Here is a 12816-nt window from a genome sequence, read left to right on the forward strand (position 1 = left end):
GCAACTGCCTGCCCCAGAGAGGCTGGTGACCCCGCGGGCGACACGGGTGCCCCCGGGGCCCGGGCCAGGCCCATGTGCTGCGACCACGGCCGCTGAGCCGCCTGGCCCTCCCCCGCGGCGCCTTTGCCACTCGCTGTGGAGACGGCACAACCCCCACGGCCTCCCCAGGGGCACGGCCGTGTCCCGACCCGTCACCAGGCGTCCCCCGAGGCGCCCGCCGCCCCCACTCAGGACCCGCACCCTCAGTGGACGCCAGGCTGTCAGCGACGGCAGCGCCTCCTGCCGGGTGTTCTCTCGGGCTCCTGGGCTCCTGGGCGTGGCTTGGCTGGGGTCTCAGCCTGGGGTGTTTGCCTGAGCCCCCCCTTCCTTCCCAGCGTGCCCTGCAGCCTGGCTCGGGCCAGGGGCCTTGTCTGGACGTGGCTCTCCTGCCCCGGGGACTGGGGCTGCCCACAGGGACAGGACAGCCGCTGCCTGGGCCTGTGGCAGGCATGAGGCCTGGCTGCATGATAACGTCACAGTGTGTGTGTGCCACGTGGGATGGAGAAGCCACGGAGGGAGAGCCTGTCCGCGGGAGAGCTGCAGGCCGGCCGCCCCGGGGGGGGGGGGGGGGGGCTGCTGCCGGGCTGTGGTCAGTGGTCACAGGACAGTGACGGTGAGCGCTCGGGACAGTGCTGGCACGTCGCAGACTTCCTGTAAGACACCGGACAGCGTGCAGGGAGGCCCGAGAGAAGCGTCTCTCCTTGGCCTTCTCCCCGCCCCATCCCACCCCCATCCTGCTCCCTAAGGGAACAGGGATCAGGCACATGCACGACCCCCCTGCTGGCTGAGGCCCTCGGCCGGGGTGACCTGCCTGGCCTTCCTCCCTGTGCCCACCCCGCCCGGCAGCAGGGGGGCTGGGTCGCTGGGCAGAGGCCTGAGACCTCCTGCTCCTGGCTGTGCTGTGTGCTCCGCTGTGGACGTGTCTGGGCGCCGTTTCCTATCGCGGGTACCGATCGCCCTGTCCTGATGGCCGCAGTGGCCGCACCACGGACACGTGACGCTCACGTGGCTGGGCCTCTGGGAGGCGCCGGCTCCCATCACGAAGGGGCCGGGGGAGGTGTCCCGGCCCCTGAGCCAGAGCTGAGAGCGGCAGCAGGAGGGACAGGGCCCAGCTGCCGTCCACGGGTCCCTGTGCCCACGGCGGGTCCCGGCGGGAGGCCAGCACCGCCAGACGCTCTCACGGTGACTCACTGGGCACACAGGCCAGCCCTCCGGCCCCTGCTCCTTCCCCCGGCAGCCGGAGCGCGGATCAGCCTGGAACCGGTTCTTATCGGTGCTGGGCACCGGGGCGGGACCAGGAAGTGTGTGCCCGTTGGCATCCTGCCGGGACCTGGCCGAGGGGCCGGGCGGGGAGGGAGAGCAGTGCCTGGCGCCCACCCCGCCCCCTTCCCCACCCTCGTGCACAGGCTCCCCACCCGCCTCCCCTCCCGCCCTCCAGCCGGGGAAGGGGCCGCTGAATTCAGGGTGACTGGCCTGGAGCTGGAGACAAATGATGCAGAATGACCCTCTAGTACTTGACCCAAACATGCATGCACACGCATGTGTGTGTGTGTGTGTGTGTGTGCTGGGGGGTAGCGACTGGGCAGAGCCGCCTGAGCCTCCTGGGCAGCCCCTCACCCGCCTGTGCTGTCTGCAGGAGCCTGACCAGGTGTACGAGGGCATCACCTTCGACGACTTCCTGAAGGTGCGTGTCCGTCCGGGGAGCCGTGGCTGTGGCCGTGGCTGTGGCCGTGGCCGTGGCCGTGGCTGTGGCCGTGGTGGGGCTCGCAGGGAGCCGGCTGGTCAGGAGGAGACGGGCGTCTCTGTGGAAAGGGTCGGGCCTGGACGTGGCCTTTAAAACACCTGAAACTGGTTTTAATTTTTATCGAAAAGTAAGCCCACGCGTGGTCAGAGCATTTGGAGGGTACAGAGGGTGCACAGCGCCCGCCGTCTCCCCAGGCGAGTCCCTCGCCGCTTCTCAGAGGTGGTGCCCCTGCACAGCGGGGGCCGGGCTGGGGTCTGTGCCCAGACCGGGACCCACCGGAGTGCGGCCCTGCCCGGCTTTCCAGCTGTGCCTCCGGCCTCCCTGGCGGGCTCTCGCGCTCCCCCTGGTGGACACTCAGGCCTTGCTCAGCCTTCCTGCCACACACACTCCCAGGCTGGGAGCTGGGACCCCTCGTTGCTCTGACAGGAGATACCCCGTTGCAGGGAGATGAGGCCCCCACCCTCTGGTTCTTCGGGCCCTGAGCACCCCAACATCGGGGTTCCCAAGGCCTTTTTGGGGGTCGAGGAAGAGAGGAAGTTGGGGAGACTGTGCATGGAGTGGGGCCGGGACCTGCTCCCGTCTGCAGCCCTGACCTGGCCCAGCACACGCCCGGCCCAGAGGCTGCGAGGAGCCCGTGGTCTCCTTCGCCTTCCAGACGCACCAGGGCTGAGCAGGGCGAAGGCGGGAAACCTTCCCTTTTCGCCTGAAAAGCCAGCTGCTCCCCCGAAGGCTGGCCACCGCCGGGCTCCAGCCGGGTGGGCCTCCTCGTCCTGGGCTCCACCAGCTTCTGTGGTGGCCCCCGTGCCACCTGCCTTTAGCAGAACCCGCCCTGGTGCCCAGGCATCGTTCCCGGGAGCCCTGTGGAGCCCGGTGCTTCCTGTGGCCTCACCCGCACCAGGCCAGCTGCAGGCGGGAAGCACGTGGGCAGGGGCATGTGACGGCGGCCAGAAACGCGCCGAGGCCTTCCTGTGGCTCTGGCTTCCCGTTCCCAGCCCCCGGCCGTCCCTGGAGACGCCGTGGTGACAGCTTGAGAGTTTGACGCTCTTACATAAGCAGGGAGCCCGTGAGAAGTCACCGCCCACCACATCCCTCCGTGCTGCTAGCATCCCTCCCGCCCGCGCTCGTTTGGGGCCCCCTTGGGGGCTGGGGCGCTGTGTGGCTGAGGCGCTGGCGAGCACCCAGCCGCTGTGGGGCTCTTAGGAGGGGCGGGGGAGAGGGGGGTCTGGCAGAGCCCGGCCAGGCCGCACTGGGACGGCCTCCCCAGCACCAGGTACGTGGCCAGGCCCTGGTCTCCGAGTGGAAATGACCTTTGAGCTGGTCTGTGTGGAACACGGGACCAGACTGTTGTCACCTTTAACGAATGAGAATGACGAAGGCTTACTGAAACCGCACCGCTGCAGAGCCCTAGAGCTGATAGATCGCTTCTGGTGACTCCACACCCCACACCTGTCTCCTGTGCCGTGGGGGACAGACGGGCAGTGGTCTCCGCAGGCAAAGAAAGTGTCAGGGCGTGACTCAGCCTGAGGCGGTGGAGGGATGGGGGGGGGGAGGGGTGGTTCTGGCCTCAGTGGCCTCCTGCGGTGACATCTCAGAGAACACGAATGCCAGAGCCACGCTCACCAGCAGGGTGAGCTTGGACTGCCCTGAGGGCTTAGCTGGTTGTCCCAGGGGCACAGCTCTGATGCCGGTGGGAGGAGGGGAGCTCAGGACCTGCCTGGTCAGGGTGAGGCCCTCACACCGCTCCGTGCGTTTCAGATCTGGCAGGGGATCGACATCGAGACCAAGATGCACATCCGCTTCCTTAACATGGAGACCATGGCGCTCTGCCACTGAGCGCCCCCCGAGACCGCACTCTGCACCGTGCAGCCCCCCCAAGGCCGGGCAGCCCCCCCCCCCGAGGCCTGAGCAGCCCCCCGAGACTGCACTCTGCACCGCGCAGCCCCCCCAAGGCCGGGCAGCCCCCCCCACGAGGCCTGAGCAGCCCCCCGAGGCCTGAGCAGCCCCTCGAGGCCAGGCAGCCCCCCAAGACTGCACTCTGCACCGCGCAGCCCCCCGAGGCCGGGCAGCCCCACCACCCCGAGGCCTGAGCAGCCCCCCGAGGCCTGAGCAGCCCCCCGAGGCCGGGCAGCCCCACCACCCCGAGGCCTGAAGCCGGCCAGGCTTACGCTGCAGCTCCTCCCGCCCCCAGAACAGGGCCTGGTGTTGGGACTCACTGTTTTTATCTCTAATAAAGAGGATCAGGGTTTGTTAACGGACCAGCTTCCTGTCTGTCCCTTCCCCACACGAGTGGCCAGCATTGGCTGGCACAGCGGAGACGAGGAGCAGGCAGCGGAGTCGTGGTGGAAGGCCGGTGTGAGGGGACTTTCTCTCCTCGTTGGGTTCGTTTGGTGACGAGCCTGCTGTTTCCCTGCAGAAGTGAGTTAAGCCGGAGGCGGCTCCGCGCTCCCAGGCCTGGCGCCTGGCCGGGGGCTCCCTCCCTCAGCATCGGGGCCGCACGCTTAGAGCCTGTGTGGTTGCGGGCCCGGGCTGGCCTCCTGCTGCTGGGCGCCGGCGCCGGGGCCCCTCCGGGCAGGATGGGGCGGTGGCGGGCCCAGCACTCGGTCCCCGGCGTCCGAGGCAGCGATGTGGACCTGGCCTGCGGGGGAGGTGACTGCCCAGGTAAGCGTCTCCAGCCTCGCTGACCGGGGTACCCGGGCTGCGGGGGGGCAAGGGGGGGGGGGGGGAGGCTTGAGAAAACACAGGCGGCCACCGCGGGTGGGGCCGGGGCCTGGGAGCCAGCGGCCGGCAGGCCTGGGTCACAGTTGCCTGCGTCTCGCCTGGTGGTGCGGATGCCCTGGGCACAGCGCTGGGCGGTGGGAGCTGTCGCTGTTTGCATCCCAGGCGTCCTCTGGCATCGCACTGAGGAGACGCTCGGTCCCTTCACGGACACACTCGCTGGGCAGCACCGTTCCAGCCTTCTAAGGACGTTCTCCTGCGAACTGGCAACCGCTGTGATTCGCATTCTCTAATTTAAAAATACGTCTGTACTGATTTCAGAGAGGAAGGGAGGAGGAGAGAGAGACACATCAGTGATGAGAGAGAATCCAGTGATCAGGGATCAGGCCGGCAACCCAGGTGTACGCCCTGATCTGGAATCAGACTGACCTCCTGGTTCACAGGTCAACGCTCAGCCACTGAGCCACCGCGGCTGGGCTGCATTCTCGAATTTTCAGTTCATAGTTCTGATGTGAGTGTGTTACAGCGCTTCTGTCACACCCACGCACTGGGGTTCAGACTGGGGCGCGTGTGGGTCTCTAACCTGTTCTTGTCTGGCCCCGACTTTCCCTTCCCAGGGCCTCACCTCAACCCCGCTGGCACACGCAGGCAAAGGCGTTGTCTGGGACGAAGCTGATGTCGGCGTTTATATTTACAAACCAGGGCAGAGCAGGAGGGTGAGTTGGAGGGAAGCGGGCAGTGCGGGCCGCAGGAGTCCGAGGGTGGAGACGTGGTGACAGTGCCTCTGTCAGAAAGCGCTTGGCAGGAGCGGGCTGGGCCTTGGAGCCCAGCTGTGCCCGAGGACGCTGGCCTGGGACCCGCCACCGCGGTCTCAACGTGTGCGGACTGCGGCCCCCACACCCTGGCTGCAGGCGGATGGTCAGGCTACCGCCCAACCTCAGGGTAAGTGCCGGGGACAGGCTGAGGTCCTGCCCGGGGCTCTGCATCCTGGACCAGCACGTAACTCAACCGTTGAGGCATCAGGCGAAGGCCTCTGCATCCTGCCTTCCAGGGGCCACGTCTGGTGGGAAAGACCAGCTAGGATCAGGCTGTCTCCCGGGCTCGGATGGGGTCAACTCCTGCTTCTCTCGCTGCTGGGATCTTGTTCACGCCCTTGGGTTTTCTGGCTGACAGTAGGGTTCTGGGGTCACTGGACGGCCTGGTGGTGGTGGGGGGGATCTGGCCCAGGAAGTGCCTCCAGTGCACCCCTCCTCATGCCAGAGAGAGGGACCGGGGAGTCGGAGTGGCAGGACCTTGGCAGGGCCACGGCAGGCCTGCGTTTGCTGGGCGCTCCCAGTCTGCTTCCGTTTTGTTCTCCTCCACAAAGGCAGCTCATTAGTGGGAAGAGCTTTTATCAATAATGCATCTTCCGCCGCCCCGTGCCCTCCCGGAGTTGGAGTTTGGATGTGGGCAGGCATCAAACGCTCTCTCTCCGGACCACTCAGGGACCAGGCTTGCTGTCTGAAGCTGTGAGCCACGGTCACCTTCAATGGCTCATTAGAGTGAGGCCTCACCAGGAGCCCGGGCCATGCTGCTCAGAGGAAGCGGATCTGTTCTGGGCCCGGGCCTTCGCTCCCTCGGTCGTATGGGGAGTGACCAGGGCTGGCGCAGTTGGCACAAACCTGCCAGAAGGGCAGGCTACCACCCACCGTCTAGTGGGGCTGCTGGCCTTTGGTGAACAAGGTGAGGGGTGCTGCTCTGGGTACGGGTCTGAGGTGCCACCTGGCAGTGTGGAGCGGACGGGGGCCAGAGGCAGTGGCCTGAGGCGGCTCCCCTTACCTGCAGGACGGGCGGGTGTGCCAGGAGGGGCCAGCGGGCTGCAGACCCCGTGCGAGGGCAGCAGCCCCCCGGCTGGGCCGCCTCATGAAGCAGGAGTGTTTGCTCTGAATGTGTTCTAGCCCAGGCAGGTCAAATAGATGCACTGGTTAGCACTCCTTCCATCAGGAACTGAGTGACTAAGGGGAAGCAGGCAGAAATCAATGCGAAGCCCGATATTTGAAGGAAGCTGCTAAGTCAGGGCTTTGAGGGCCTCGGCTCCCGAGGGAGAAGCCGGGGCAGGGCCGGTGCCAGGTGGGGGGTGAGGTCACTTGCCCGGGGCTCAGGTGGAAGGCGGATCTCATCCTCATTGCCACACCGCCCAGGGGGAGCGTTACCAGAACTCGGCTTTTGGATGAAGCCGGCCATTTGGTAGGGTTACAGAAGGGCTGTGCGATGGAAATCTGATAGGAGAGGCCTGGGGAGACTCTGCAGCCACGTTCGCCGTGAATTATGGATGAGGACACGGAGTAAGGTTGCAGCAGCTTCCAAGTTTGGCCGCGCGCTCTCTCGGGGAACGCGTTACTGCTGGACTTTAACAAGGCCGTCCCGTTGTCCTCTGGGCCAGGGGACGGGGACGTTCTCTGCGCTTCACTAACGGAGTGGGTCCGTATGGCCGGCCCGGCCCTGAGCGCGGACCTGTCCCTCCTCTGCTCGGTGCACGGTGGTTTGCACGGGCTGCTGCCGAGTTAAAAATACAAGGCGCCTTGGTAAGGGCTCTGCAAACACCTGCTTTGCAAGCTGTCGTCCCAGTGACCTTGGGGAGGCCTTGGGAGCGGGGCGGGAGGGGCTGGGGTATTAAGCACAGTTCCCAGGGCATCAGGGCGCCTTTGTCTCTAGGAACTGTGAGCACGCCAGCAGGGGGCGGCGATGGTGCGTGAGCTTGGCCCGGAGGGACAGTGATGGCGGCACCAGTGGCTGCTGGGCCTCTGGCCCGCTGGTGGCCTCGTGGGCAGAGACTAGGTCTGGTCTGCACCCGCGCGGCTCAGGGGCAGCAGTAAGGTCTCGGATGTGCTGGGAAGCAGTTGCAGCCACCCTCACCCTCACCCTCACCTCAGAGCAGTGTCTGTCCCAGCTGCGGGAGGAAGAGAAGCTGCGGCAGGACAGGCTCAGCTCCGGGTGGGGACCATTTATTTCCCTTCCTTCCAGGGAAAGAGAAGCCCCGGGCCAAGCCGTCGAAAGCCGCTGCTGGAAGCCCTCGCTCCACACCGAGGCTGAAGGGATCCGGCGCCACATGGCACCGCGGCCGCGCAGCCGGAGGGTCTGCCACCACCGCGGGGCCCGTCCAAGTCGCCGCCAGGTGACCATCTGGCCTGGCCGAGGGTGAGGGGGCAGGTCTGGGAGGCGCAGCATGGTGGCTGGGCAGCCAGCTCTGTGAGCTCCGGCCGCCACAGCTGCTGCCCGAAGCCAAGGCCCCAAGTCGGGGGAGGAGGAGGAGGAGGCGGTGGCGGCGGCGGAGGAGGAGGCAGCTCCCGCCTGAGCCACTGGCAGGCCCGGCTGCGCTGGCAGGCCCCCAGCTCTGGAATGACGGACAGAGCTGCAGGGGCCAGGGTCTACCATCTAACTGCGGAGCAGGAAGCCCCTTAGGGTTGTGTGGGGAGGAGACTTCATCTTGGGGTGTCAGCTTTCCCTCTCAGAAAGGCCCCAACTCCCGCCTAGGGAGATGTTTCCTCCTACCAGCCGAGACCCAGTGCGCCAGGGGTCTCCCCTTGCCCTGGGAGGGTGGTGCCAGGGGCGGGGGGGGGGGAGCGCGTGTCTTCTAACCATGAACTATTGTCTGGGCACCGGCAGCACCCTCTAGTGGCAGAGACGCAGTTCGCAGGATGCGCCTGGTGCACAGTCGCACAGGTAGTCTGTGGGTTCCCTGGCTCCTGGGCTCAGCACCCTGAGACAACGACTCGATCGATTGAGATAGATCGTGGAGGGCAGAACCAGGTCGCCGAGCAGAGGTGAGAGGTCGGGGCTGGGGGAGATTGGTGGCCAGGGGAGGCAAATGAATTGAGCAATAAAAACATTTTCAAAATTTATTAGAACCAACACAGACATAGTAATGAAGCAGAAAGCAAAGTCATACAACGTTTTGAGACGGGACACAGCCTGGCCCTTGGTCCCTGCAGCACACACAGGTCCCCTCTTCGGCAGGGGAGAGCGTGGGAAGCAGAGGTCAGACCCACCACCAGCTCCCTGACAACAGCCCGGGGAGGGACAGCCCCGGGGTGAGCAGAGGATGGACATGGCCACGCCTTTCTCAGCTGCTGGGCCAGTGGCGGTTTATAAAGGGACTCTGACCCTTTCCTCACCCAGCCCGGGTCTCTGGGATAGAAAGTGACAGCGCAGAACCCAGGTGGGCGGGCTGAGAGAGGACGGTTTGGGTGACAAACGCTTCTTTGCAAAAGCCAGACACTTTCAGGACCGGAGGGAAGTTATATACAAGCTGTAACATTTACACCGGACCAGCTGTTGCAGTGAATAGCAGTAGTTTAAAACTATTTTTAATTTTGGTGTAATTGTCTGGGTCTGATTTCTTTAAACTGTTCAATTATGTAAAATTGCTGCGAAGCTAGTTCGGAAGGATGAACTGGGAGGTCAGACTGGGCAGAGCTGTTCTTTAAAAGGAAAGATGTTGTCCAGTGGCATTAATTAAGACAGAGATGAACACCGTACAGAAGCGAGGGTCAGAACCCCGTGCCAGGGAGAGGAGATCCCCCCTGTGCTAGCTGTAGCGGCCTCCCTCTGAAGTCGGGGGCTGAAGGAGGCAGAGCCGTCGGACAGAGCCGCCTCCCGGGGGCAGGCAGGGTGGAGAGGGACATTCCTAGTCCGGCTCCTCTGGCCTCCGTGGACGTGGGGTTTTAAGGACCTTCACCATCAGAGGTGCTGGACTCGGGGATGGCTGGCGGGCGGGGCCACTGGACACGCTGGTGTGCGAGCTGCACGGCGGCCCGCTGGTCTGACTGAGCGTGCGGAGTGAGGCTCCCCGGCTGGGGACGGTGCTGCCTCAGGAATTTCCTTCTTCAAAACCAAGTCAAGTCAGAGTGTTTGGAACCGGCAGATGTTTTTATTTGGCTTTTTGTTGGTTTCCAATTGGACTGCATTAGCATTCAGAGTCAGTGAGGAAGGCCGGGCTGGTATCGCTCTGTGCAGCGGGGGCCTTTCTTGGTGCCGTCACTGTCTGTGATGGTCTGGGGTGTTTGGGAAGGTACAGAAGGGCGTATGTCTATTGTATATTAGCTAAGCACATCCTGTGCTTGTGTCTTGGCTGCTGTGATCTGCTAACTCACTCAAGCATGGTCTGCTTCTCTGTAGTGGTGTCTGTGTTACAGTGACATTTTGAAGGTCTGGCAGGCGGCTGCCGCCAACGCTGTAACCAAGAGTAGGCTTGCCACTCCATCCTTTGGAAGTGGAAGCTGTTTGTCAAACGGAACAGTTCTCCCGCCTCCGCTTTATCTTAGTGCTTTGACATGGCGGTTCCTCCCGTGTAGAATCACCATCCGTCCCACCTGGAGGATGGCTGTTTATTCAATGATTATATAGAAAATATCTGCTTTGTATCACATGTTGTAGATGCAATAATAAGCAAAATAGTTGTTAATGAAGTAATGGTATAAATATATAATTATAAAAGCTCTGTGGAAAAATACTGTAACCCCGGTTTGCACTGGTGAGATGCTGTGGGAGAAGCCCACCTGAGTGAACCCCGGTCTCATCGAGGCACAGCCTGAGGGGGGGAGGGGGGGAGGACTGGAGCTGGCAGAGGGAGCAGGGCCCAGGAGAGCCGTGTTCACAGTGAGAAGCCCAGGCCTCACCGGAGCTGCAGCGGCCGGGAGAGACGGGAGCCCACTGGGGGTGTCACCCCGCCCGGGCTGGCTGGGCTGGAGGAAGAGGAGGAGGAGGAGGATGTGGGGGAAGGCGAAGGCAGTTACGTGTGAGTCATCAGTGTGTGGTTCCCCAGGCCAGGAGAGGGACCAGTGAGGGGAAACGCTGACAAGCCCCAGCTGTGCACAGTGGGCGGAAAACAGACGGAGAAAGTGCAGGCGGATCGGGAAGGTGCGTCACACAAGGACCCGGGGTTGCTATCTCCCCCCAGACCTCTGACAGCCGGGGCAGAGTCCTCTGTTGGGCTTTCCATTCTCTGTCCCCTAAGCGCTGTCGGAGGGGAAGGCGAGTGCGAGGCCGTAGCTGCTCCCCGCCGTGGAGTCGCAGGACGCGCGGCAGGCGGGGAGGGCGCTCTGCAAGGCCAGCCGGTCCGCGGCGAACTCGTAGGCGTGGACCAGCCCCCGGTGCCTGAGGGAGCACAGAGAGGGCTAACCGGTCTGCCCTGTGGGCCGGACACTCGGGACCGGGGGCTAGAGGTAAAGGGGTGGGTAAGTGCCAGGAGGAGAGGCCCTGGCCTCAGGCTGCTCAGAAGCCAGGCCAAGAAGAAGCACTGAGCCTCGTGCATGGGGTGAGGAGGGAGGAGTCTCCCTTGTGTGGCAGCTGAGTCACCCGGCTGGCCCCGCAGGAGGACTTCGCTCTAACCACTGCAGGCCCCTGACCCGTGTCTCCGCCTCTGTCCCCAGCCACGCAGGCCTGCTGCAGCGGTGAGACGCTGTGGGGAAACACAGAGCGGGCACTAGCACACTGCTGACCTCTCACCCAGGGCATCTGGAGTTGCCTGTGCTGCGGGAACACCCCGGAGGGAGTGGTGTGGCTGGGGCTCTAGTCTGAGCTCAAACATGACACCCAGACCACAGCAGCCGCGCCCACTGACCTCCTGTGCGTGGCGAAGCCGTCCAGGTCGGCGCTGCGCATCACCCGCTCGCAGGGCACGTTGGCCGTGATGAGGCTGTGGCTGGTGAAGGAGAGGTGGCGGACGGGGTGCCTGCAACACAGGGGAGAGCGCGCTGGTAAAGGCAAGTCATTGGAAACAGCACGGCCTGCATCTGCTGCCAGTCTTGGAAGTTGAGAACTACAGGGACCCTTTTACAGTGGACACCACCCTGGGCGCTGTCTCGCCTTCGTTCCCAAAGTTAGAGCCAGGCCCACTCTGTGCACAAGTCTGAATGCCCCAACAGTGGGACACACAGGGTGAACTCAGCAGCACGCTGGCTGGTGCTGGACAATCACTCCAGCTCTCGGACCCACGTCCACCTGCAGGCGTGGGAACCATGAAAGGCCCCTGTCCTAAAGCCAGGGCTCCATGTGACTCACGGAGTCTGGGCTGTAACGCACATTCAGAAAATCTTGGAGTAAAATGGCTTGAAATCTATGTACAAAGTTTTGTTCTAAAACCCCTTCCTTGCTACTATGGTCACAGCACTGAGCCAGGAGACCCAGGATGAAAGATGTCCAGTGCAGAGACCTGGCATCAGAGCTGCCCGCCTGGTCAAGGTAAGACATACTGGGGTGGGGGGCAGGAGCAGGGTTATATGTTCCTAGAGCATGAGATGGTACAGGGCACACAGATGGGACACAGATGGGACCCAAGGTCTAGCACTCGGAGGGAGGAGACACGGCTGACAGGCCCGCTCAGAAGGCACAAGAGCGCGCGCAAGTGGGAGGGGGGGGGCTGTTTGTCAAAGGCTTCCTGGTTAGAGCAGAGGATTCTCTCGAGAATACAGGAGTCTGAGCCCAGTGGAGCGGGAGGAATGGAGAGGACAGATGGGTGTGAGCAGGACTCAAGGAGACAGGCAGAGGGGGGGCGAACAGGCACCTGACCAAGTGCCAGCTGGACAGAGCTCAGAGGAGCGGCAGGTGCCTGCCTGCAGTGACCTGATGAGAGACAAGCCACTAGTCGGTGGCAGAACTGGATGTACATTTACAGACGAGTCAGGACAACAGTGCTGGGAAGACCTTACTTAGCCGGCTTCACCAGCACACTCACCCGAGGGCATGCAGCTTTTGGGAGAGAGAATGAGACCCGAGTGCGGACCTGGTGAGCTGCACGCGGGAGGCAGTGCTGGGGCCAGGGGGAGCCAGCTCTAAACTCTTAAAAGGGATTCCAGTGGGTGGGAGTGTTAGCTGCCTTTTGGCACCACCTGGTGGCAGCTCAGTGCATCACACAGAAGTCAGAACAGGGCCCATGGGAGGGCTTGCCCAGTCCGCTGCAGGTCATCCAGAGCTCTCTGTAAAAGCTGCTGCTGGGGCCCTCGCTAGCACTGCCCTCCAAGGAAGAAACCGCCTCTTCTAACCTGGCCCTTCTTATAGTTAGAATGAAGACTGTGCTGCCTTCTTGTGGGCCTACTTTCTCATGATCTGCACTAGAGGGGAACAGAGCTCAGCTCACAATTGCAGGCCTTTTCCACCTGCCTCAGAAGCAGAGAGGATGGGGTGAGCTGACCCTGCTCCAAAGGTCAGGAGCAAGCTGTAAGCAAGCATGTCAAACTCAAAGGCTAACACAGGCCAAATAAACGAGGCATGTGGCCCGCTGGCTGTGAGTTTGACATACTTGCTGTTGAGTGTTTAACCAGTTAGGCTCCACTCATGTA

The 12816-nt window shown here is 63.3% G+C and overlaps 2 protein-coding genes and 1 long non-coding RNA gene across 3 annotated transcripts in view; 2 read left to right on the top strand and 1 right to left on the bottom strand.

Moving 5' to 3' along the window:
- The window catches only part of TESC (tescalcin), a 50218-nt gene extending 46184 nt beyond the window's left edge, over positions 1-4034 (top strand). Inside the window, exons 7-10 of the mRNA XM_036448898.2 lie at positions 1676-1723; positions 3539-3667; positions 3832-3846; positions 3969-4034. Of these exons, the coding sequence (XP_036304791.1) occupies positions 1676-1723; positions 3539-3616 (126 nt within the window). The 3' untranslated portion in view covers positions 3617-3667; positions 3832-3846; positions 3969-4034. The remainder of the gene's footprint in view (positions 1-1675; positions 1724-3538; positions 3668-3831; positions 3847-3968) is intronic.
- Positions 4035-4519: 485 nt separating this feature from the next.
- LOC123652829 lies at positions 4520-12236 on the top strand. Its single transcript, XR_006742329.1, has 3 exons — positions 4520-5214; positions 11076-11235; positions 11646-12236. It is a non-coding gene; the product is annotated as an uncharacterized LOC123652829 (long non-coding RNA).
- FBXW8 (F-box and WD repeat domain containing 8) overlaps positions 8363-12816 on the bottom strand; it is a 109504-nt gene continuing 105050 nt past the window's right edge. The window contains exons 10-11 of the mRNA XM_036448888.2: positions 11100-11210; positions 8363-10633 (exon numbers count right to left, since the gene is read on the bottom strand). Of these exons, the coding sequence (XP_036304781.1) occupies positions 10489-10633; positions 11100-11210 (256 nt within the window). The 3' untranslated portion in view covers positions 8363-10488. The remainder of the gene's footprint in view (positions 10634-11099; positions 11211-12816) is intronic.

This window comes from Pipistrellus kuhlii, unplaced genomic scaffold (assembly GCF_014108245.1).
Source record: "Pipistrellus kuhlii isolate mPipKuh1 unplaced genomic scaffold, mPipKuh1.p scaffold_m20_p_20, whole genome shotgun sequence".
NCBI lineage: Eukaryota > Metazoa > Chordata > Mammalia > Chiroptera > Vespertilionidae > Pipistrellus > Pipistrellus kuhlii.